General features: G+C 43.3%; 1 protein-coding gene across 2 annotated transcripts in view; it reads left to right on the top strand.

The window, feature by feature from the left end:
• Positions 1 to 24,177, top strand: part of MERTK (MER proto-oncogene, tyrosine kinase) — a 124,830-nt gene that overhangs the window by 98,017 nt on the left and 2,636 nt on the right. The window contains exons 16-19 of one of the 2 annotated variants that reach the window (XM_027033726.2): positions 4,873 to 4,982; positions 6,438 to 6,597; positions 7,501 to 7,637; positions 14,124 to 15,182. In XM_027033726.2, coding sequence (XP_026889527.1) covers positions 4,873 to 4,982; positions 6,438 to 6,597; positions 7,501 to 7,637; positions 14,124 to 14,637 — 921 coding nt within the window. In that variant the 3' untranslated portion in view covers positions 14,638 to 15,182. Of the gene's footprint in view, positions 1 to 4,872; positions 4,983 to 6,437; positions 6,598 to 7,500; positions 7,638 to 14,123; positions 15,183 to 24,177 lie in introns of those variants that run through there. The other variant, XM_027033727.2, reaches the window with a different exon arrangement.

The following is a 24,177-nucleotide window of genomic DNA, read 5'->3' as shown; positions in this document are numbered from 1 at the left end:
AAAATAAATAAATAAATATTTACAAAATAAAATAAAATAAAATAGGGGTGCCTGCATGGCTCAGTCGGTGAAGCATTTGACTCTTGATTTTGGCTCAGGTCATGATCTCAGGGTTTGTGTAATCGAGCCCCATGTGGGGATTCTTTCTCTCCCTCTCTCTCTGCCCCTCCCCCACTTGGGTGTGCACACTCTCCCTGTTCCAACAATAAACTAGATAATTAATTAATTAAGCAAAAGACTTTGACACTCACCAGAGAGGATATAAAGATGGCAAATAACCAAAAGAAAAGATGCTCGACATCATTAATCATTTAGAGACCTGTAAATAAAAGCCATGATAAGGTATCACTACCCACCTATCAGAGCAGCTTACAACCAAATCAAACCCAACCAAAAAACTACTAATACCACGTGCTAACAAGAATGCAGAACAACTGAATCTTTCATACACTGCTGATGGGAATGTACGATTCCAGAGTAGAGCCACTCTGGAAGAGTTTAGAAGTTTCTTATAAAACATGGTGTTTTATAGCAACTTCATCCATACTTGCCAAAAACTGGACACAACCCATGTGTCCCTCAGCAGCTGACTGAGCAAGCAAAGTAGGTACATCCATACAATAGAAGATACACAGCAATAAAACAAGGAACGCAGTATTGATACGGGCAACGACCTAAATAGATCTCAAAGGCGTAATGCTGAGTTAGGAAGCCCAGAGGTGGGACAGCTGCAGAGTTGGTCAGCTGTACCTTGAAGGACAGCATCAAGTGTCCACGGTTGTTTCACCTTTCTGCTTTTTCAGCTACAGCTGTCCCTCCACGTGTTATGACGGTGACATGGCTTCAGGCATGACATCCTCACCCATCAGCCTCTGGAGACAAAAAGAGAAGTCTGTCTTCTCTCTTTCCTCTTCCCCCTTCTCTTTCTTTCCCTGGAAGAGTAATTGTTTTTTTCTTTTGGTAACAACTTTACTGAGATATAATTCAAACACTGTACAGTTCTGCCATTTAAAGCGTACAACTCAATGGTGTTCAGTACGTTCAGAGGGTTTTGCAGCCATCACCACAATAAACTGTAGAGTGCTTTCATCACCTAACAAAAAGTCCCATACCCTTTAGCAATCACTTCCCAATCTCCCCTCCCTGCCTTGTTTCCAGCTCTAAGCAAGCTGCTTTCTGTCTCTCTCTAGTTACCTATTTCCATTTCAATGGAACCATAGTTTGTGGTCTTTTGTATCTTTCACTGAGCCTGATGTTTTCAAGGCTCATCCACGTGGTAGCTTGTATCAGTACTTCATTACTTTGTTAAGAGCAAATAATTCTCCATTGTATACATATATTATGTCGTTTATCTCTTGATCTATTGATGGACATTTGGGTTGTTTCCACTTTTTGACTTGTATGAATAATTCTAAGAATTTTATACTTGAGCGCTTACATTTAGGTCATTGATCCTTTTTTTTTTTTCCATTGATCCATTTTGAGTTAATTTTGTATATGATTTCAGGTTGGGGTCCAATTTCACTCTCTAGCATATCCCACTCACTTGTCCCAGCACCACCTGTTGAAAAGACCACTCTTTCCCCCACTGAATGATCTCGGCACCCTGTTGAAAGTCATTTGACCATATATTCATGTGTTTATTTCTAGACTCTCGATTCTGTTTCGTTGCTCTGTATATCTGTCCTTATGCTGGTATCACATTATCATGATTATAGTCGCTTTATAGTAAATTTTGAAATCAGTAAATATGAAGTCTTCCAACTTTGGTTTTCTTATTCAAGCTTGTTCTGCATATTCTGAGCTCTTGAAGAAGTTTCATACGAATTTTAGGATCAGCTTGTCAATTTCTACAGAAGCCAGCTGGGATTCTGATAGGGTTTATGTTGAATCTACAGATCAATTTGGGGAGTATTGCTATCATAACAATATTAAGTCTTCTGATCCATGAACACAGGATATCTTTCCATTTATTTAGATCTGCTTCGATTTCTTTCAACGTCTCGTAATTGTCAGAGTATAAGTTTTGCACTTCCTCTGTTAAATTTATTGCTGAGTAATTTTAATTCTTCTTAGTTGAAAATGATTTCTTTTTTTAATTACTCTTTTTTTATTTTCTTTTTAATTTTTTGTAACATTTATTTATTTTTGAGAGAGAGAGACAGAACACAAGCAGGGTAGGGACAGAGAGGGAGACCTAGAATCCAAAGCCAGTTCCAGGCTCTGAGCTTCAGCTCAGAGCCTGATGTGGGGCTCAAACCCATGAACTGTGAGATCAAGAGCTGAGCCGAAGTAGGATGCTTAACTGTCTGAGGCACCCAGATGCCCTTAATTACTCTTTAAAAAAAAATGTTTATTTATGCATTTTGAGAGAGAGAGAGAAAGAGCAGGGGAGGGGCAGAGAGAAAGGGAGAATCCCGAGTAGGCTCTGCACTGTCAGTGTAGAGCCTGATGCAGGGCTTGAACTCACAGACCATGAGATCATGACCTGAGCCAAAATCAAGAGTCAGAGGCTTAACCAACAGAGCCACCCAGGCACCCCAGTGAAATTGTTTTCTTAATTTTATTTTCGGATTGACCATTGGCAATGTATAGAAATACAGTTAATTTTTGTTTCTTAATTGTATATCCTGTAACCTTGTTAAACTTATTTCTTAGTTCTACCACACAGTTATCTTTTAAATGACTTTTGGTCATAATCTACAAGAAGAACATAAATGTTCTAGGAAAATATAACACAAATGAATAGTACCTAATATTCATTACAGCTTCACAGTGTCAGCAGGATTTTATGTCTCTTAGCATCCAAATCCTTTCCTGGAAACTATCATCCAGAAAATCACATGCCTCAAATGTATAGAATAGAGGCAAAAGACTTTCATGCCTGATTTGTTTACACTTTTTTTTAATTTTTAATTTTTTTTTTTTTTTTTTTTTTTTGAGAGAGAGAGGCAGAGTGCAAGCCAGGGAGAGACAGAGAGAGAGACAGACACAGAATCTGAAGCAGGCTCCAGGCTCTGAGCTGTCAGCACAGAGCCTGACACGGGGCTCAAACTCACAGACTGAGATTATGACCTGAGCCAAAGTCGGATGCTTAACTGACTGAGCCACCCAGGCACCCCTGTGTACACTTTTTTTGTTTACATTTTTTTTAACAACTCCAGTATGTAAGACTAAAGAATGATTAAAGCATATTATTATATATACAGAATGTGATTAACATGTATCTTTGCCGGGAAATATAAACCATGGAATCATTAAAAATGCAGTGTCTTCGTGAATACCACTTTGGAAAACTCATGTTCCATAGAGAATAAACCATGACAAATCCAAAGCTTTGGGGAGGCTATATCATGGATGGACCCATTCATGACTGCCAGGAACGTGTGGTTTTCTTCGGGGCCCTGACTGTGCTAAGACATTTATTTATAGCACAGAAGTCTTCATCGGTCATCACCCTCATCGTGAATTCCATCGTGGCAGGGTTTCTAACATAGCCATGCAGTCTGATTTTTACAGGATAGACTGTTGAAACTTACAGGAGGGCTCTAGAGAAACAAAAATGAAAAGCCCCAAATACTTTCTGGTCCTTTGGTGCTATGATAAGAGGCAAAGACTATCCTAATTTCTGTCTGGAAGTAAAGTATCTTTCCAGACATTTCAAGGTAAGATGATAGCATATGGGTGCATAATTGGAAACAGCTCCTTGTAGGTGGGCTTTTTGTCCCTCCCCCACTGAAAGAAGACCACCCCTCTTTTCCCCTCTTTTCCTGGCACAGGTGCTCTGCCCCACTGCCATTCCAAAGGACACAAAGAATCCCATTTTATCTCATAACTTGCAAAAAGAATGTTATTCACTGTCAATATTTGTGTTTTATTTATTTATTATTTTATTATTTATTATTTGTTTTATTTTATTTTAGACAGTGGTGTGGAGTGTGAGCAGGGAAGAGGGGCAGAGGAAGAGAGAGATAGAGAAAATCTCTAGCAGGCTCCATGGTCAGCATGGAGCCCGACTTGGGACTTGATCTCATGACCATGAGATCATGACCTGAGCCGAAATCAAGAGTCGGGCACTTAACCAACTGAGCCACCTGGGTGTCCCTCACCGTCAATATTTTTAAAGACAGAAAGAATGTGAAATTTGCCAAGAGGTTTTATAGTTTGTTGTTGTTGTTGTTGTTATTCCTTTTTTAGAAACCGTTTTTTAAAATATTTTTAATGTTTATTTATCTTTGAGAGAGAGATAGCGTGAGTTGGGGAGGGGCAGAGAGAGATGGGGACAGAAGATCCAAAGCCAGAGCAGGCCATGCTGACAGCAGAGAGCCCCATGCGGGGTTCAAACTCATGAACGGTGAGATCATGACCTGAGCCAAAATTGGACACTTAGCGGTAAGATTATAACCTGAGCCAAAGTTGGATGCTTAACTGACTGAGCCATCTAGGCGCCCCTTAAAACCTTATTTGTGAAAAAAATGATGTGGAAATTAAAGGTGTGTTTCCTTGCTTCAGGGCCCAACTTTTAAGAAATATAAACACTGGAATGCCTGGGTGGCTCAGTCGGTTGGGCGTCCGACTTCGGCTCAGGTCACGATCTCGCGGTCCGTGAGTTCGAGCCCCACGTCGGGCTGTGTGCTGACAGCTCAGAGCCTGGAGCCTGTTTCAGATTCTGTGTCTGCCTCTCTCTCTGACCTTCCCCCATTCATGCTCTGTCTCTCTCTGTCTCAAAAATGAATAAACGTTAAAAAAGAAAAAGAAAAAAAAAGAAATATAGACACTATTTCCCCACTTCCGGTGGAAATAACTCTCCAAGTTTTCCTTTTATAAAAAAGACTTTGTCTTCTTGTTTCTTCCCCCTTCCCCCACCCCCAGCACATTCCGCTGCAGACACTACTGAAGTTCATGGTGGACATTGCCCAGGGGATGGAGTATCTGAGCAACAGGAATTTTCTTCATCGAGATTTAGCTGCTCGAAATTGCATGTAAGAGCCCTGGTCTGACTTGGAAGGGGTTAGACCTCATCATGTTAGACATTTGGGGGGACAGGGTAGGAATAGGGAGTGGTCTGTTGCTATGAAAATATGGAGGAAGGGTAGATTTGGGAGGGGAGCGTGTGGCTGGCTCTAGAGATGGGATTTCTATGGCTCTGCTGTAAAACTGGGTCTTTTCACAATTTCTGCTTCCAAGAGTCTGGTTGACTTCCAAGACTTTCATCTGTGACTCCTTTTTTATTTTCGCACTCTCAGCTTGGAGTGGGTGCTACTTCTGATCTTTGTGATCCTTTCCCCTTGCCATCGGCTAGTTTTGGACCCAGAGTTATATGTAAGTCAGCTAATCCTGGAGACAGTAAGGAAATTGATAAAGGTTTTGCCCCTCAAGTTTCATGATGCCTCCTTATGCATATGTACTGTGAACCCACACCAAAGCTTTCCTTTTGCAGCAGACAAGGACTTCTATGAAAACTCTGAACTCAAGTTCCTCTGTCTCTTCATCCTGCTTCAGCAGAGTCGTTATCTGCTGTAAATCTTCAAGATAATAACTAGTTCTTGATTTTAAGTTTATTATTGCAAAATGAGAGAGTGTTCCTCAAATGTATTGCTGTTATTTGTTTTTCTGGGCTGCAGATGGGGCCCCCTCACTCCTTACCTAGCCTCCCACCGACCCCCTACCACCTGCACCTCATTTTTGAAAACCCAGAAGGGGCTTGTTTGTGTTTCTTGTTTAAGTAATTTTTTCTGCCATGGAGGGAAAATCATGAAAAGCTCTCTTTGCCCTTCCTATTTCCTTCATGTTTTTCCCATCAGGTAAGGTGATCAGCTGTCCTCTTTGCCTGAGACTGAGAGATTTCCCAGGACGTGGGACTCGTCAGTTTTAAAAGTCAGTGCCTGGCAGACAGGAACAAGGCAGTTACCCCACCTCCAGACCACTCATCTCTCCCCCTCTTTCTCCTTCCTCTTGTCTAGGATCTGCCTTAACAGCTTGGGCTCTAAATGCAATTGCATCCCTTTCTACATGCAGTTAATTCCTCAAGTACCACCTGGCTACCTTAGCAGGAAGTCCAGGGTCCCCCCTTAGAGCTTGTACTTCCCCAACTCCCCCAAAGTGGCAGAAGCAGTGCTGCCTCCAGCAGGACGGCCAGTGGGCACTGGAGGAGTCCCCCTGGGGGCCCTGGGTTTGGGCTGCTGCTCTCTCTCTCCTGTGCACCATCTGTTCCCTGCACATGGCTCCACCCTCTGTGCACAGATCCCCACACGGAGCGCGGGGGGTGCAAGGTCATAACTCTTCTGACGCCCCTGTCACTGGCTCTGCCATTGGTCCCAGAGCAGGACCCTCACAAGCTGATGGGGTCTTTCAGTTCCTTATCATAAATGTTTCAGCTACATCCGGTTTAGGCTTTGCCTCGGAGGTCGCTGAAGGCACGAACTCGCTCTCTGTAGGTTACGAGATGATATGACCGTCTGTGTCGCGGACTTTGGCCTTTCTAAGAAGATTTACAGCGGCGATTACTACCGCCAAGGCCGCATCGCCAAGATGCCTGTGAAATGGATTGCCATAGAGAGTCTGGCAGACCGAGTCTACACAAGTAAAAGTGACGTGGTACGTACAGAGTTTGGACGTGGAGCCCCACGTGGCAAAGATGGAAGGGTCACGGAAAGGAATGACTTACACCAGTTTTGCAAGACATTTTACTTCTGATTAACCGAGGATTGGGAGCATGGTCACACCTCCTATTTACTGCTAGATGCTCTTCCTTAACTGGAACACTAGATTCCGGTGAAGCAGCTTGATCTTCAGAAGATCTGTCTTTGCCCAGGCCTTTCATTTATTCCCATCTTTTTTTTTTTTTTGTGCTACAATATAGTGACTTACTGACCACCACGAAGATATGTCATATTCACATTAAATTGAATGGGTTCATCCAGTGGCTCTTTGGAAGCAAAAAGTGCTGTGTACAGGCACCTGGGTGGCTCAGTCAGTTAAGCGTCCGACAGTGACTTGGGTCAAGATCTCACGGTTCCGGAGTTCAGGCCCCACGTCGGGTTCTGTGCTGACGCCTCGGAACCTGGAGCCTGCTTCAGATTCTGTGTCTTCCTCCCTCCCTCTCTCTGTCCCTCCCCTGCTCGTGCTCTGTCTCAAAAATAAACATTAAAAATTTTCAAAATAAATAAATAAAAGGTGCTGTGTAATTATACCCTTCCCCAGAGACTGGGAAGAGAAGACACCTGACAACAGCAGTGGAGCAGAGCATTACACAGAGAGAGAGAGAGAAAGAGAGAAGGCTCTATCTGCCTTTGTCACAACAGCTTTTATGCAACTGGGCAAGCGTGGCTCTCTGACCCCCTGGTTCTTGCCGCGTCGGGAGAGCAGCATGTCCCTGGCATAATTGTCAGCTTTGTGCACCACCATCGGGCTTTAAGGAAATGACCTTTCTAAATGAAAAAGTCCATTCAGCCTCTCTGAAAAGACTCGCATCCTAACTTGTTGTTGCTTTGTTCTCAGTGGGCATTTGGCGTGACCATGTGGGAAATAGCAACACGGGGAATGACTCCGTACCCCGGCGTCCAGAACCACGAAATGTATGACTACCTGCTCCACGGCCACAGGCTGAAGCAGCCCGAGGACTGCCTGGCCGAACTGTAAGTGAGCTTCTTGGTGACGCGGGGCACTCTGCACGGGCCGCTCGGCTGGCTCCGCGAAGCCCGGGGAGCCGGCGTGTGCGCCTCTCCAGGGAGCCTGCACGTGCCCTGAGGTCCATAAGCACCGGTAGATCTGTCCTGTAGACCAGTAGGTTGACTCTGTAGTGCATGAGGGCACCTGTGTGATTACCTGCCCTCTCACAGTGGCAGTTTCCCTTCTGTGCAGCATTTCCGACAAACCCCATTGATTGTGACTGACCGCAATCGTATCTCCAGTCAGGAAATCTGGAAGCCTGAGCCCGTGACACTGAGGTCAGCCTGGTCCTCAGACTTGCTGGGGAGATAGTCTAGCAAAGAGATTCCTCAGCGCTGTGCCCGGAGATCGCGATTCTGTTGGTACAGAGCGGGCCCAGAAATGCATGTTTTAAAAAACCAACCCTGCAAAATGGGGCGCCTGGGTGGCCCGGTCGGCTAAGCATCCAACTTGGCTCAGGTCACGATCTCGAGGCTCGGGAGTTCGAGCCCCGCGTCCGGGCTCTGCGCTGACAGCCCAGAGCCTGGAGCCTGCTTCGGATTCTGTGTCTCCCTGTCTCTCTGCCCCTTCCCCACTCACGCTCTGTCCCTCAAAAATGAATAATCGTTAAAAAAAAAAAATCTTTTTAAATAAATAAAATAAAACCTGCCCTGGGAAACTGTGCTCCTGAGAGGCCCCAGCTCCAACGTGTGGGACCACAGCGCAGATCTATCCTGACAGGCCCTCTCTCTTCAGGGTGGGCACTATGGGAGGAGGCCCAGGAGTTGCAGTCAGAGACAGGCCTCCGCCTCCCAACCAGCCGCGTGTGTGGCCATCACAAGTGACTTGACCTCCCTGTGCCTTATTATCCGCCACAAAAAAAAAAAAAAAAAAAAAGTAGAGTCACATATTCTTCGGAGAGGGATTGGGAAGAAAAGTTGCAGAAGGTAATGGGTGGCATGCTTAGCCTGCGGGAGTGTCTCATCATGGTACCCATTATTAGTAGCATCATTGGTGGCTTGAACCTTCCTGATGTGGAGTCTCCTCCCAACACAACAGGGGTCACGGGCCTAGAGAGGGCACTTTCACCGTGGTTAGCAAGAACGTTTCGGGACCACAGGCATGCACGCTGCTGTGTCACGGGACACCACGATGGGCCACTGACGTGAGGAGGCACGTGTTGGATGCCTCCCGGGGCCCCTCCCCCTCCCCCCTCCCAGGTCCGTCCCCCTCCCCCTCCCCCTCCACATGCATATGCTCTGGCCCTGCTTCCTCAACACGGGTGACAGGGCCCAGGCCAGTCTGCATGCAGGCCTCCTAGATCCCATCCAAGCCAAACAGAAGGAAACTTTGTTGATCCCTCACCCTGCTTTGTGGGGGTGGCGGTGGTTGTCATTGTGGCTGTAAGTATATAACATTAAGAACAGACACAAAAAAACATCAGCCCTTGAGAAATACCACGAAATCCTAATTAAATTACATTTGGGGTTTCATGGTAGTTTTTAAAGGGAGCACGTTAACGAAACGTTTGCTTCTGAAAATGAGGAAGCAGTCTCAGCCAAACAATATTGAATGAAGAGTTTTGTCGCCGTGTCTTTCTTCGCTTCGCTTGTGCTCCCAAAGAAGTTGGTATTTGCAGTGATTATCTGGGGTCTTAGCAAGGTCTAAGCTGCTGTCACATGGTGGTTTTGAGAGATTTCACGTAGAGCCAAATGGGGAATGCTGAGCCGCTTTTCTGTAAGAACTTTTTTTTTAATGTTTATTTACTTTTGAAAGAGAGAGAGAGAGAGAGAGAGAGAGAGAGAGAGTGCAAGTGGGGGAGGGGCAAAGAGAGGAGGACAGAGGATCCAAAGCAGGCTCTGTACTGATGGCAGCGAGCCCAATGTGGGGCTTGAGCTCACGAACCGCAAGATCATGACCTGAGCCGAAATCAGACACTCGACCCACTGAGCCACCCAGGCGCCCCTTCTGTGAGAGCTTTTAGGGGAAAGAGCCTTAGACGCTGCATGTTGGGGAAGTCAGGCAAAGCAGATGACTCCGTGGTCCCCACGCTGCAGGCTTGTGGGGTCTCTGGTGGACCTTCTTGCCACGTCCCCTCTTGCATCTGATGCTGGAGAACAGTGTCTCCCAAAGAGGCCTCTGTGTTTACATATCTGCGCGTTTTCTTTTAAAAATGAACAGATACCTCTGAGCTTCTCCATGTTTGCTGCCTAACCTTAGTTGAGATGAGCTCATTCCTGTGTTTAGTCGCCCCTTGGTCTTTTTAAACTCAACTCCGAGTAGGATAACAATGTAAATAACAGAGGGCACTTTGCACTCTCTAATCCTGCCCCGTGAAGACCACCTCTTCCCACAGCATCACCCCCACCTGTGAATGACTAAGCCCTGCTCCCGGTCGCCTACATGGGACATTTCCTTAGCTGAGCTCATGGCCTCCCAGCGGCAGCCCTCAGGGCACCCCCTACCAGCTGACCAGTTTGGTTCATGGCACTTACACCGATTCCCCTCGTCTTCCAGAGTGACACCTGGGAGCCACCTTGTTCTTTCTTTATCCTACCGATATCCTTCAGAGCCCCCCTCCATTCCTACCCCTCATACCATCAAACCATGGAAGACCAGAGCTGGCCAGCGGCTGGGGCCACCTACTTCCACTTTCCCTTCACACATGTGGACACAGTGGCCCAGTGACATCCCAGTGCATTTAAGTGATGAGGGGGTGAGGGTCATTGTTGTTTCCCATGGAATCGCACAGGCCCTTTTGTCTCTTGTCTCGTTTTTCTCCTTACCCCCAGGCTCCTACCACATCCTTTGGGTGGCAACCAAAGCCATCTTTCTGAAATTAGTCTGATCATGGGATGCCCTAAAGATCATCGTTCTGTGTACCCCATTGCCCATAGGGCAAAAACGGACCCATGACAGGCAGGGTGGCTGAATGGTTAAGAACATGATCAGTGGTGCTAGATACTCCTTGAGTTGGGCCACAGCCTCACCCTCAACCTGGGACCAAATATCACCCTCTTAGTGTCCTCGTCTGTAAAATGGGGATATTAGTACCTGCGTGGTAGGGTCATGCTGGTTGAGCAAGCTAATATCTATACAGGTACTTCACAGGATGGCCATAGGGTACAGAACAGAAACAAAAGGTCGGCAATTATTATTTTTACTGAAGCAGGTTGTCATGGACAAGAACAGGGGCCCTGGGGTTGGGCAGACTTGAAGCTGCCACTGACAGCGTGACTTCAATGAGTCCCTCTCCTCTCCAAGCCTCTGTAGCCCCATATGTGAGTGGGAATGCATTTCTCCACAGAGCTGCTATTGATCGAGCAACATCAGAGGGTCGCGGCCCATTAGCCTTACACACAGCCGGCACTTGCTGAGGTGTCATCTACATCAGCAGCCCTGAAGCTGTGGCCACCCAGCATCAGGGCCTGTCACTGCCCGAGGCTCACCTGCCGCTGTCAAAGCACTGCCTCATCCTGTCCACACCTGACCACCCCGACCCCCACCTCCCAGGGCCTGGAATGACAGCAGGTGAAGAGCCGGCCCTGACTTGTACCTGCCGCTCATCTATCTCCTCCAAGGACCCCGGCTCACACCCACCTTCTCCCTCTCAGAAACCCTGCTTTACTTCCCGATCAGTCAGTCCCTCCACTTCTACCTGAGGCAGCCTAGGCCCTGAGCAGGAGAGAGATGGGAGAGATGGGGGTTGGCTGGCTGAGCTAGGATCAGACCGTGGCTCAGTGCTGTAGAGACACGTGCTGCTTAGGAGACTCCCGCCTTCCGAGCATCATTTCCCTGAGCAGACTGGAAACGCCGTACTCAGCTTCAGAGCCAGGGACAAAGCAGGTGCTTGACACATATGATGAATTCAAGCACTTACAAATTTAACGAATTTGCATGATTGCATCTTTTTAAACTCCTTTTTTAAATAGTGGTACAATTCACATAACGTAACCATGTGTAAGTGTGCAGTTCAGTAGGGTTAAGGGTATTCACGTTGTTGTTTCCGTCTCTCCAAGCCTCTTCTCATCTGATGAAACCGAAAATCTGTACCCATGAAACAACTCCCCCTTCCCTGCTTCAGCCCCTGGCAACCGATAGGAGTATCTCTTTTATAAAATCTCAACCGAAAAACAAAAGGGACTGTTTACAAAGGCAACTACCAAACTATTTTTTCTTTCTTCCACAAAATTGAAATTACTAAACATCACAGTCCCCGTTACTCTCCAGGCCAAGGCTCTCTCTCTTGCTCCTTTCCTTGGTCCACTCATACAGCATTGCCCTTTTAGGGGAGCAGCTTAGACCATATACATGCTCACATGACTGTAAAAGTCATAGTCCTATTTTTAGGTATTTCACAAAGTACTGAAAGTAATAATAATAATAAGTTTCAAAGTGACATTGTTACTTTGCCACATGAAAAAATGATAGATTATTGAAATACTTTCTCCTAAGACCTGGAATAAATGAAAATAAATTAACACAGCGCCTTGGTGAAGTAATGGAAAGGAGAGTATGTCTCCAGGGACAGAATTCCTCCAAGCTCATCTCAGAGTGTCAACAATCAAGGCTTTGTGGGGGGGGGGGGAAAGGAAGTCGTGCAAATTGATTTATACCATAAAAACCTCAAAAATGGAAACAAAAACTGTTTGCCTTGTCTAAGTGACCATCTACTGAAGGTAAAACAGGGAGAGTATAAAGCACTCCTCAGCCTGAGGATCCAAGTGAGGATCAGGATTATCAGAGGAATGTGCCCCTGCTGTGACCTTACTGTTCTGTGTTCAGAGCCGGCCCTTGATGGAGGCTGAAAAAGCAAACAAATGAAAGATGATGTTATATGCCTACATAAATGAGATCTGGACGTGTCTGTGAAGTGCCACAAGCCAGCAGAATTAGTCAAAGGATCTATATTATGTGTTCAGTGTAAATATGGGAATAGCATTTTTTTATTTTTTTAATGTTGATTTTGTTTTTAATTTGGAATGGTTATTTTTGAGAGAGAAAGAGAGAGACAGAGCGCCAGCGGGGGAGGGGCAGAGAGAGAAAGAGGGAGACACAGAATCCAAAGCAGGGTCCGGGCTCCGAGGCGTCAGCACAGACCCCAACGTGGGGCCTGAACCTATGAGCCGAGAGATCATGGCCTGAGCTGAAGTCAGACACTTAATCGACTGAGCCACCCAGGTGCCCCAGTGTTTGTTTATTTTTGAGAGAGAGAACACAAGCAGGGAAGGGGCAGAGACAGAAGGAGACACAGAATCTGAAGCAGGCTCCAGGCTCTGAGCTGTCAGCATAGAGCCCGACGTGGGGCTTGAACCTATGAGCCAAGAGATCATGACCTGAGCCGAAGTCAGATGCTTAACCAACTGAGCCACCCAGGCACCCTGGGAATTACATATTTATGTTCACAACATCGCATCAACTACATGTGTCAGATGATTTAAATTTGGGTTGTTTTCTCATCTAGTGACGTGAATATGAATTTCTCAAAACAGGAAAGAATCAAAATGAAATGATGGTATAACTCCCTCTTCGTCTCCGGCCAGTGGTTCCTCATTCAGTCATCTCTTTGTTTTGTTGTGCTCATGTAAATGTCCCTCCACTGTAATTCTTAGTTATATCAGACACTGGAAATGAAAAAACCAGAGAGTTGTCTGTACAGAACACAACAGAGGGGTCATGAGCACCTGGGAATAGGAGTTGTCCAGCTGGAGGCTGGTCCCCATACTGCCCCTGCTGCCCACAGAGCCATGGCATCTGTAACATCCCTGAGTCCACTCTCATTTTTATTGCAAAGCAACAATGACAGGGCTGTCGAGAAGACTAAATATAGTGATACACAACACTGAGCCCCGTGAGGCACACATCCTTCACCTTCCCCCTCCCTGACCCCCTGGCCTCTTTAGCCCTTGCCCCAGGGCCCTTCTAACTTAGTCCTCCTGGTTACAAACCCAATCTGATGGTATGGAACTGGGGTCAGCACGCTCTTTCTGTAAAGTGCCAAATAAATACATTCAGTTTTGCAGGCCATATGGTTTTTGTAGCAACTACACAACTCTGCCACTGTAGCAGAAGCAGCTATAGACAATATGTAAATAAATAAAGGTAGCTGTGTTCCCATAAAACCTTATTTACAAAGCAGACAGTGGGCTGGACTTGGCCCATGGGCCATATAGTTTGCCAACCTCTAGAGTGAAGGAAAGACCTGAAATACTCCTACTTTGCAAAGTTCGATATAATTGCCATGAATGTCCTGTATTCCTGGAGCCAGAGAATCACTTATTACATACCCATGGAATATTTATAAACATTGAACAAATACTATGCCACAAGGAAAACCTCAGTGATTTCCCAAAAGTGGAATTCGTGTGGATTAAGATGTGACAAAACCAAAGAATAGGTGAAAACACTGTGTGGATTGTCCTAAGCGCTGTGGGTGCTGGGCCAGGAAACAACTCACTCTTCTGTACTTGTAGGTATGAAATAATGCATTCTTGCTGGAGAGCTGAGCCCTTGGACCGACCGACCTTTTCTGTGCTGAGGCTGCAGCTAGAAAAACTCTTGGAGAGTTTGCCTGAAGTTCAGGACAAAGCTGATGTCATTTACATCAACACACAGTTTCCCGAGAACTGCGAGGACCCCGGAGAGGGCCCCACACTTGCTCAGCTAGACATGAACATTGATCTTGACTCTATCATTGGCTCTTGTACTCCCAGCGCTGCTGTCAGTGTGGTCACAGCAGAAGTTCATGACAGCAAGCCTCAGGAAGAAAGGTACATCCTGAATGGGGGCAGTGAGGAGTGGGGAGATTTGGCTTCTGCCGCCCCGGCATCAGGGACGGCGGAAAAGGACTGTGTTTTACCAGAGGACAAACTTGTAAAAAATGGAGTCTCCTGGTCCCATTCCAGCCCCTTGCCCTTGGGGAGCCCATCACCAGATGGACTTTTATTTGCCGACGACTCCTCAGAAGACTCAGAAGTCCTCATATGAGGAAACCTGAGAGACGTTCCCAACTCAAGGAAAGTCTTCTGCTTTAGGAGGATCTCTGTACACTCCATGTTTTTAGAATTTGTCTTCCTTACCAATCCAATGCCATGGCCCCAAAGCACCAGGTGAATGTAAGTCATCATTAAAAATACATAATATATATTTATTTAAAGAGAAAATACACTTATATGTATATGATGGAAAGAGACAAAGACCTATTTTAATAAAAGATGACTTATTTCATATGCTTACCTTGCAGATCAAAGATTTAAGCTTTAACAGCCTCATCTCTAGCGCTGTTCCTTGATGTTAACATTTGCACAGAGTCAGGGTTGTTTTTTTAAAGTTCTTTGCTTTTTCATGACTATTAAGTGTAAAAATATTTGTAAAATGGAATGCTGTATTTGGCTTTGCTTCTGGTCTTATGAAAAATCTGATAGTCTTACATGAATCATCTATTTGATAAGAATGATTTATTTAATGTTTAAAGTTTTATAACTGAGTAATTCTTTAATGTGATTTCCTAATAAAATTTGAATGAGGAAGGGTGTGTTGTACTTACTTGAAAGACATTGGTCACCGACCAGTGGCCTCCATGCCTCTGCAGAGAAATTCCCTTAATGGCTGGTCCTCGATGCAATTGCTTTGACCCATCTTGGCATTGTTCTGGAAAGATATGGAAAAACCACTCCAGAGTCCAAGGATGAAAAACAAAATATACTGGGGTGCCTGGGTGGCTCAGTCGGTTGAGCGTCCGACTTCGGCTCAGGTCATGATCTCACAGCTCGTGAGTTCAAGCCCTGCATCGGGCTCTGTGCTGACAGCTCAGAGCCTAGAGCCCGCTTCAGATTCTGTGTCTCCCCCTCTCTCTGCCCCTCCCCTGCTCATGTTCTGTCTCTCTCTGTCTCAAAAATAAATAAAAACATTAAAAAAAAAAACTTAAAAAGAAAAACAAAATATACTAAAGGGTTGACAACTACAATCTGAGTGGAAAGATTAAAAATAACTTATGGAAGAGAGTCTGACAGGTAAAACACTTTTCCGTTTGGGAGTCACAACTTACGGGAGGTGGACCCGGGCAGTGGGCAAGGAACAGGCTTAGAACTCAGTATCTCTGAGTTCACAGCCTGGCTCTGCCATGTCATGACAGCGGTTGTTGGTTGAGCACTTGCTGTGTTTCAAGCACTTTATGTGAACTGCCCTATTTAATCTGGATATCACTACCATACGTACCAATGCCATTATCATGTATGGACCAGGAAACCGAGGCTGGAAACATTGAGTGACGCGCTATGGCCCACATCTAGAGAGGGGTAGAGCTGGGATTTCAGAACTCAGTAATCTGATTCTGGCTGGCTCTGCACATGATTTGGGGGTTTGTTTCAGAGGCTCTTGACCTTTTCATTTTAGCTAGTAAACACACAGGTAGCGCTTACTCTGTGGCCACACATAGGACTCATTCAATCCTGAAAACAACCCCGGCTGGTAGGTACTGCTATTATCCCCATTTTCCAGATGGGCAGGCTGAGGCTCAGAGAACCTAACTCCCTCTGCTGGTGAAGGCAGTAGACTGATGCAGTGTGAGCACTGGTCCCTCAGGCCTGTTGCTCCCCACTTGTGAGCAGCCGCCCCAAGCCACCACAGCCTGTGAGGCTTAGCGCCTGTCCTGTGCCCAGCCCGGGTCCTTGCCCCAGCTGACAACCCAGGAGCTGCAGCCTCCAACGGGAGCCAGCTTCACTGTTACTGTGCAATGCTCTATACAAGAAAGTTCTGAGGGTTTGAAAAGGATCTGCATTGTTACAGAAAATGCCAGCATCACATTTTATCAGTGAAAGAGCAAAAAAAAAAAAAAAGGCTGTTAGAGCCTATAAAGATAATTTCTATTGTTAGAAATTTTGGAATGGTTATTTAAAAAAATCAATAAAAAATTTTTATGACCTACTTGTGCGAACGAAGTTTCTTATTGACGGTGACTATCAACAGTGTGAAGGGAGGTGCCTGGGTGGCTCAGCTGGTTAAGCGTCAGACTTCGGCTCAGGTCATGATCTTGCAGCTCATGAGTTCGAGACCCACGTCAGGTTCTGTGCTATCAGCACAGAACCTGGAACCTGCTTCAGATTCTGTGTCTCCTCCTCCCTCTCTCTCTCTCTCTCTCTCTCTCTCTCTCTCTCTCTCTGCCCCTCCCCCGCTCGCACTCTCTGTGTGTCTCTCTCTCTCTGTCTCTCAAAAATAAATAAACTTAAAAAAAATTAAAAGAATGTGAATGGCTCATCATTAAGTTCTTGATCAGGAACTGATCAAGAACTTAAAAAAATTAAAACTTCAATGTATAAAGGTTATGTCCACATCTGTAAGATAAATAAGCAAACTGAAAAACTGTTACTTGGAAGTTTCATATAAATTTAATATGAAATATCTAAATTAATATACTTAGTGTTTTATATTTCTAACTTTAATGGTACAGTGTAAACAAATATATAATAAATAGCTCATTAAGTTGCACAGCCCTCCAAATCCTGTCCAGTTTGCTCGGTATAGGCCACGTGGCTTGAGAAAGGCTGAGAAGCCTGGACCAGTTCTACTACAGAATAGCGCAGAGAAGTGAGCAAGCTGTGACTTCTGGCTTTTCTTGAGACATCAACAAACACAGCAGAGAAACTCACTTCATCCAACCCACAGCAGTGCACCAGGTCCTTGATTAAATGGGATGTGATGGGCATCACCCTCCCATCTCAGCTTCCTCTTCCCATGAGGGGAATGAAACTAACTACCATTATTCAGGCATTTCAGTCTCCTCACTGAGAACTTTGGAAACACAGTGGTTCTTCTTAGCCACATTCGAATGTTTCAAAGTTCTGAAAGAACTAACTTTCAGAGGACCCAAACATTAGGAAACTCTTGTACGGTCTCCTGAGCGTGAACTGAAAATAGCCTTTTAAATTCCCTTTTTTATAAACTCAAATTACTTTTGTAAAGTGGCTCTTGATGGGCCAAAGAGGGGGAGAGAAAACAGAAACAAATTGAGTCATTGTCTTCAGCCAGCTGGGACAGGGCTGGGGAGGTCAAGAGGGCAAGACAAATAAACAAATACCAGAAATACTCGTGACCTACAGGTTGGGACTAGCTCTGCCTTGTGAGGGTTTTTCTTGCCTTCCTCCTCCACCCCTTCTTCCTTTCCTTCCCTTCCTTTCCCTTCTATCCTTTCCTTCCCTTTTACCTTTTCCTGGTTTGTTTTGTTTTGTTTTGTTTTGTTTTGCTTTCTTGTTTGTTTTCTGAGTAGAGAGAAGTGAAGATCAGAACCTCATGAGCTGAGGAGCACTCGGGTGGCTCAGTCAGTTAAGCGTCCGACTTCAGCCCAGGTCATGATCTCATGGTTCACAAGTTTGAGCCCCATGTTGGGCTCTTTGCTGACAGCTCAGAGCCTAGAGCCTGCTTCAGATTCTGTCTCTCTCTGCCCCTGCCCTTCTCATACTTTCGCTGTCTCTCAAAATTAAAAAAAAAAAAAAAAAAAAAAAGAACCTCATGAGCTGGGCCATGCAGCCAATGGCAAAGGCTGGAAGGAAACTAGTCGTATGAGTGAGCACTCCTTGAACAGTCTGGGCAGGTCACTTGGCTCTCCTGGAGAGTAAAGATAGAAGTACCTTCTCTGCAACCCCCTAGGTGGTTATGTAGGAAGGGGAGAAAGCAAGTTCTTTGAACTTTATACTTACTAGAGGATTTCCCCAATTAGAAGCTTCTCCCAATTTCATTTTTTATGCAGTACAAACTCACCATTTGTCATACTAGAAATCTTTTCCCTGATTATGTTATCAACTCCTTCCAAAATAACACAAACTAGCTCAAAAATAAAATAATTTCATCATCACCAGGGATGCACACAGTTGCGGAAGTTGGCAGAGTGAAGGAAGTTGGCCATCATCCCTCACCTCAAGTGGCTCTTGGGCTCAAAGGCAACTCTCTGCATCCTGATGCCCAGAAGTTCCTCTTCTGTCCATCTCATCCTGGAGTTTGGTTACTTGTGAGCCTCGGTGCTCATCCCTCCCCATATATGAATATGGCAAGCAGTAGTGGCCTTATGGACAAGATTTGGGGACCTGGGGTGGGTCCAAGTGCCCTCCAGGGATGGAGAGACTCTTCCTCTGCCTCCGAGACTCCAGACCAAGCAGAAGTTCCTGCTCAGGAAACAAGCCAAACCACAGTCTCTTATCTTGCAAATCAGAATGACTGTGGCCAGACTAATCCTGATTCATGAAAGTTGAGACCTTTGTGACTTCTGGTCAATGGCAAAAAAAGTAGGAACTTCTGCTGAGTCAATGGGAAAATAATTGGCCCAAAAGTAAACCAGCTATGACAGCAACTTAACTTCTCTAAAGACATTCAGTTACCTTGGATGACAAGTGGGAAAACAGGAAGTTTTGTTTTCGTTAACAAACACTTCAGTAATGCCCAGTGTTTCTATATGTAGGTTTTATCTTCTCTCTTTTAAAGCTCCCAGAATAGAAGTGAAACTGCCCATCATCTATTTAACTTAAGCATGTCTTAATTGCTTAAATTAATTGTATTTAAATGTAATGATTATTTCTAGAAGCTGTAACCCCAAGACCACTACTTCAGAATATTTTCATGTACAATATCTTCTATTGAAATGGGATTCCATGTATAGATACTTGAAAGACCAACTTGAGAGTTCTATATATTAACCCTTCCTACCTCAAGGGTACAAGCATCTTAATTAATTAGTGGATTTATTGAAACTGCATAATTATAAATTCTAACCAAGACTGTGTTCTCAAACAAGTGTCCGGTGAGGACGCATATAATAAATTCATCCATTTACTGATATTCACTGAGAAGAAGGCTCTTTTCTGGACATTGGGATTTGCAAGGAACAGCCTTGCTGTCTTGATAACAGTCCAGGGGAGGGAACGCATGGCTTCAAATGAATACTTTCTTTTAAAGAATATTCTTCAGAATGCTCTGACTTGCACATTTTGTTGAAGCCAAGCCTGCAGATGTTGTTTGGGCTCTAACAAACCTAAGAACTAGAGAGCAAGGGCTTTCCCTGGAAGTAGGCTCTAAGGCCCTGCCCCTTAAAACTTAAAATTAAAGGGCCATCCATTGGAGTTTGAAAACCAAAATTCCATTATACCACAAATGGTCTGAGCAGTTCAAGGGAACGTAGGCTGCTTCTCTAATGCCATGAGTCCTATGGCCTCTTTTAACATTGTTTCCCCAAAGATAGAAAATAATTTCTTGTGACATAATTTTGTAGTTCTCTAAATCTTTTTCTTCCTGTACTTCAGATTAGACTGTCTCTAATGATCTATCTTCAAATTTGCTGATTCTCTCTTCTGCCAGCTCACATCTGCTGTTGAGTCCTTCTAGAGAGTTTTTCATCTCAGTAACTGTACTTTTTATTTTATTTTATTTTTAAATGTTTATTTTTTTGAGAGAGAGAGAGACAGAGACAGAGTGTGAGCGGGGGAGGGACAGGGAGCGAGAGAGAGACAGAGAGAGAGAGAGAGAGAGAGAGAGAGAGAGAGAGAGAGAGAGGCACAGAATCTGAAACAGGCTCCAGGCTCTGAGCTGTAAGCACAGTACCTGATGTGGGGTTTGAACTCACTAACCATGAGATCATGACCTGAGCTGAAGTCAGAGTCTTAACCAACAGAACCACCCAGGTGCCCCTTATATTTTTGAAGTAAACCCTACCCCCAACGTGGGGCTCGAACTCACAATGACTCTGAGATCAAAAGTCACATGCTCTATAGACTAGGCCAGTGAGGCACCCCTCAGTAATCTACTTTTAACTCCGGAAGTGCCATTTGGTTCTTTTAATAACTTGTATTTCTTTGTTCATATTCTCTATTTGATTTTGAGTTTTATCGAAATAGACACTTTTTAAAATAATAAAGTGTCTGCTAAATTTTTTGTCTGGGTCTCTTTAGGGACAATTTCTATTGACTACTTTTTTTTTCCTATGTATGAGCTAACTTTATTGTTTATTTTCATGTTTCACATATTTTTTATTGAAACTGGCTATTTCAGATCATATACTATAGCAACTATAGATTCTAATTTGTCCCTCCTTCCCGAAGTGATTGTCATCACTGTTTTCTTTTCTTTTTTTTTTTTTTTTGATGTTTTATTTGTTTAAGTAATCTGTGCACCCAGTGTGGGGCTCAAACCCACAACCCTAAGATCAAGAGTCACATGCTCCTCCAACTGAGCCAACCAGGTGACCCTGTTTGTTTTCTTATTTGTTCTTGTTTTTGTTTTTTTTAGTGGCTTGCCTGAATTAATCCTGTAGACTGTATTTCTCCTGCAGTGTTTGACCACTGATGTCTCTGCTTATTTACTTTTTAAACATTATTCTTGTTTTCATTTTTAAGCCTGGCTTTTAAGAGATCACCTCTGAGTCAGCATGGCTTAGTAATAAACCAGCCTTTGGTCAGTGTTGTACTTGAACATCTTGAGCCATTAAAGCCTCCACCTTTTGTTTATTGATTTGTGTGCAGCTTGGAGAATATATTCCAAGTTCAGGAAATTTATAAGTCTGCCCTGCATTCACAATGTTTCTTGTTTAGCCAGTGATAAGGAGTTCACTAAATGTGAATGGATTAAATATTCTGATTGAAAGACAGAGATCATTATGCTGGATAAAAAGGGACCTGTATCTAGAAATAGAAACAATTCTTATAACTCAACAATAAAAAAAAAAAATCTAACTTTTAAAAGGGAAAGAAAACAAGTTTTAAAGGGGCAAAGGATTTGAATATATATTTTTCCTAAGAAGATATGTAATGATCAATGAGCACATGAAAAGATATTCAACGTCTTTAGTCATGGAAATGCAAATCAAAACCACAGTGAGGGGTGCTTGGCTAGCCCTCTTGGTGGAACATGTGATTCTTGATCTCAGGTTTGTGAGTTCAAACTCCACATTGGGTATAGAGATTACTTACAAATAAAATCTTTAAAAACAACAACAGTGAGATACCACCTTGCAGCCACTAGAATGGCTATAATCTAAAAGAAAGATAATAACAAGTGTTGGTAAGGATGTGGAGAAATTGGAACCCTCAAACATTGCTGATGAGATTACAAAATAGTACAGCTGCTTTAAAAAATAGTTTGGCAGTGCCTCAAAAAGTTAAAACATAGATTTACCATATAACCCATGAATTCCATTCCTAGGTGTATACCCAAGAGAATTGAAAACATGTTCACACAAAACTTATACATAAATATTCATAGTAGTGCTATTCATGATAGCCAAAAGGTGGAAACAACCTAAATGTTCATCAGTGTATGATGAATGGATAAACAAAATGTGGGATATCTATATCATGGAATATTATTCAGCCATAGTATACTGATACATGATGCAGTGTGGATTAACTCTGAAAATATGCTAAGTGAAAGAAGCTAATTACAAAGAACCACATATTGTGTGATTCCATTTATGTAAAATATCCAGAATAGGCAAATCCATAGAGACAGAAAGTAGATTAATGTTTGCCAGGGGCTGGGGGAGGAGGAAACAAAAAGTGACTGCTAATGGATTCAGGGTTTCTTTTTGGGATGACTATAATTATGGATTTTTATAGATTTCCAACTGGTTTTTCCTTCACTCATCTTATAACTCTGTTATTAGGTGCATAAGTATGTAGAATTGTTGTGTCTTTCCAGTGAAGTGACCCCTTTATCATTATGAAATTACCTTCATTATATCCCTCATAATATGTTCTGCTGTGAAATCTACTTTGCCTGATGTTAATATAGTCATTCCAGCTTTCCTGGAATATCTTATAATTTTTCATTCTTTTCAATTTTAACCTATTTGTGTGTTTATATTTAAGGTGCCTCTCTTATAGGCAGCATATAGTTGGATTTTTTTCAACCAATCTGACATCACTGTCTTTTAATAAAATAATTAGACCATTAACATCTAATATGATTATTGATATGGTAGAGTTTCAATCAGCCATCTTGCAATTTGTTTTGTATTTGTCCTACCTGTTCTTTATTCCCTTTTTCTACTCTTTCTGCCTTCTTTTGGAATAATCAAACATTTTTTATGATTCCATTTTACCTCCCATCATGATTTATTAGCTATAACTTTTTATTCTTCTAGTAATTATTTTAAGATTGGTAGTTATATGTGTAATTTATCACAGTCTCTGTTCAAGTGATATATCATTTAAAATATAGTATAGGGGCGCCTGGGTGGCTCAATCGGTTAAGCGTCCAACTTCGGCTCAGGTCACGATCTCACCGTCCGTGATTTCGAGCCCCGCGTCGGGCTCTGGGCTGATGGCTCAGAGCCTGGAGCCTGCTTCTGATTCTGTGTCTCCCTCTCTCTCTGCCCCTCCCCTGTTCATGCTCTGTCTCTCTCTGTCTCAAAAATAAATAAACGTTAAAAAAAAATTAAAAAAATAAAATAAAATAAAATACAGTATAGGGGCACTGGGTGGCTCAGTCGGTTAAGCGACCGACTTGGGTCAGGTCATGATCTCACAGTTTGTGATTTTGAGCCCCACATCAGGTTCTGTGCTGACAGCTCAGAGCCTGGAGCCTGCTTCAGATTCTGTATCTCCCTCTGTCTCTACCCCTCCCCCTCCCCTGCTAATGCTCTCTCTGTCTCTCTCAAAAATAAATAAACATTAAAAAAAATTGTATTAATATAGTGTAAAACCCATACAATAATATATTTCCATTTCTCCCTTCCTGGACTTTATGCTATTACTGCATGGATTTTATTTCACACATGTGATAAATCCAAGGTGATATTATTATATTTGTTTAAATAGTAAAATAACCGTTAAAGATATTCCAATAATACGAAAAGATCTTACATATTTACATGTTGTTACCATTTCCACTGCTCTTTATTCCTTTGTGTGAATCCAGTATTCTATCTGGAATCATCTTCTAGACATTTTTTTCTCAGGCTGGTCTTCTCATGATGAATTTCTACAGCTTTTTAAATCTTAAAATGACTATTCCTCTTGTTTTTGAAAGATATTTCTGCTGAGTACTGACGTCTAGATTAAAAGATGTTTTTTCTTTCAATTCTTTTAAAAATGTTTCTCCATTGTCTTTTTGTTTTTATTGTTTCTACAAGAAATTTGTGTCATTCTTATCACTTTGTTTTTTGTATTTAACATGTCCTTTTTTTCTGCTTTTAAGATTTTTTTTTTTTATCACTGATTGTATGCAATTTGCTTATGATATGCTTTGGTGTCATCTTTGGATTTCTTTCGTTTGGCCTTAATTGATCTTCTTGGATCTGTGAGTTTATAGTTTTTGCCAAGTTTGAGAAAACTTCAGCCATTATTTATTCAAAAATTTTTTCTGATTCTCCCTTCTTTTGGGATTCCAGTCGCACATATATTGGGCCACTTGACTACTCACTGATGCTCACTGCTTACTGATGTTTAATTTTTCATTCTTTTTCTTTTCTGAGATTTTGATTCGTTTTTATTCCTGTGTCTTCGAGTTCACCAATATTCCCTTCTGCAGTAGTCAATATGCCATTAA

The sequence above is a fragment of the Acinonyx jubatus genome, chromosome A3 (assembly GCF_027475565.1).
Source record: "Acinonyx jubatus isolate Ajub_Pintada_27869175 chromosome A3, VMU_Ajub_asm_v1.0, whole genome shotgun sequence".
Lineage (NCBI taxonomy): Eukaryota > Metazoa > Chordata > Mammalia > Carnivora > Felidae > Acinonyx > Acinonyx jubatus.
The sequence above is the reverse complement of the archived record's forward strand: the minus strand, read 5'-3'. Positions and strand labels throughout refer to the sequence as shown.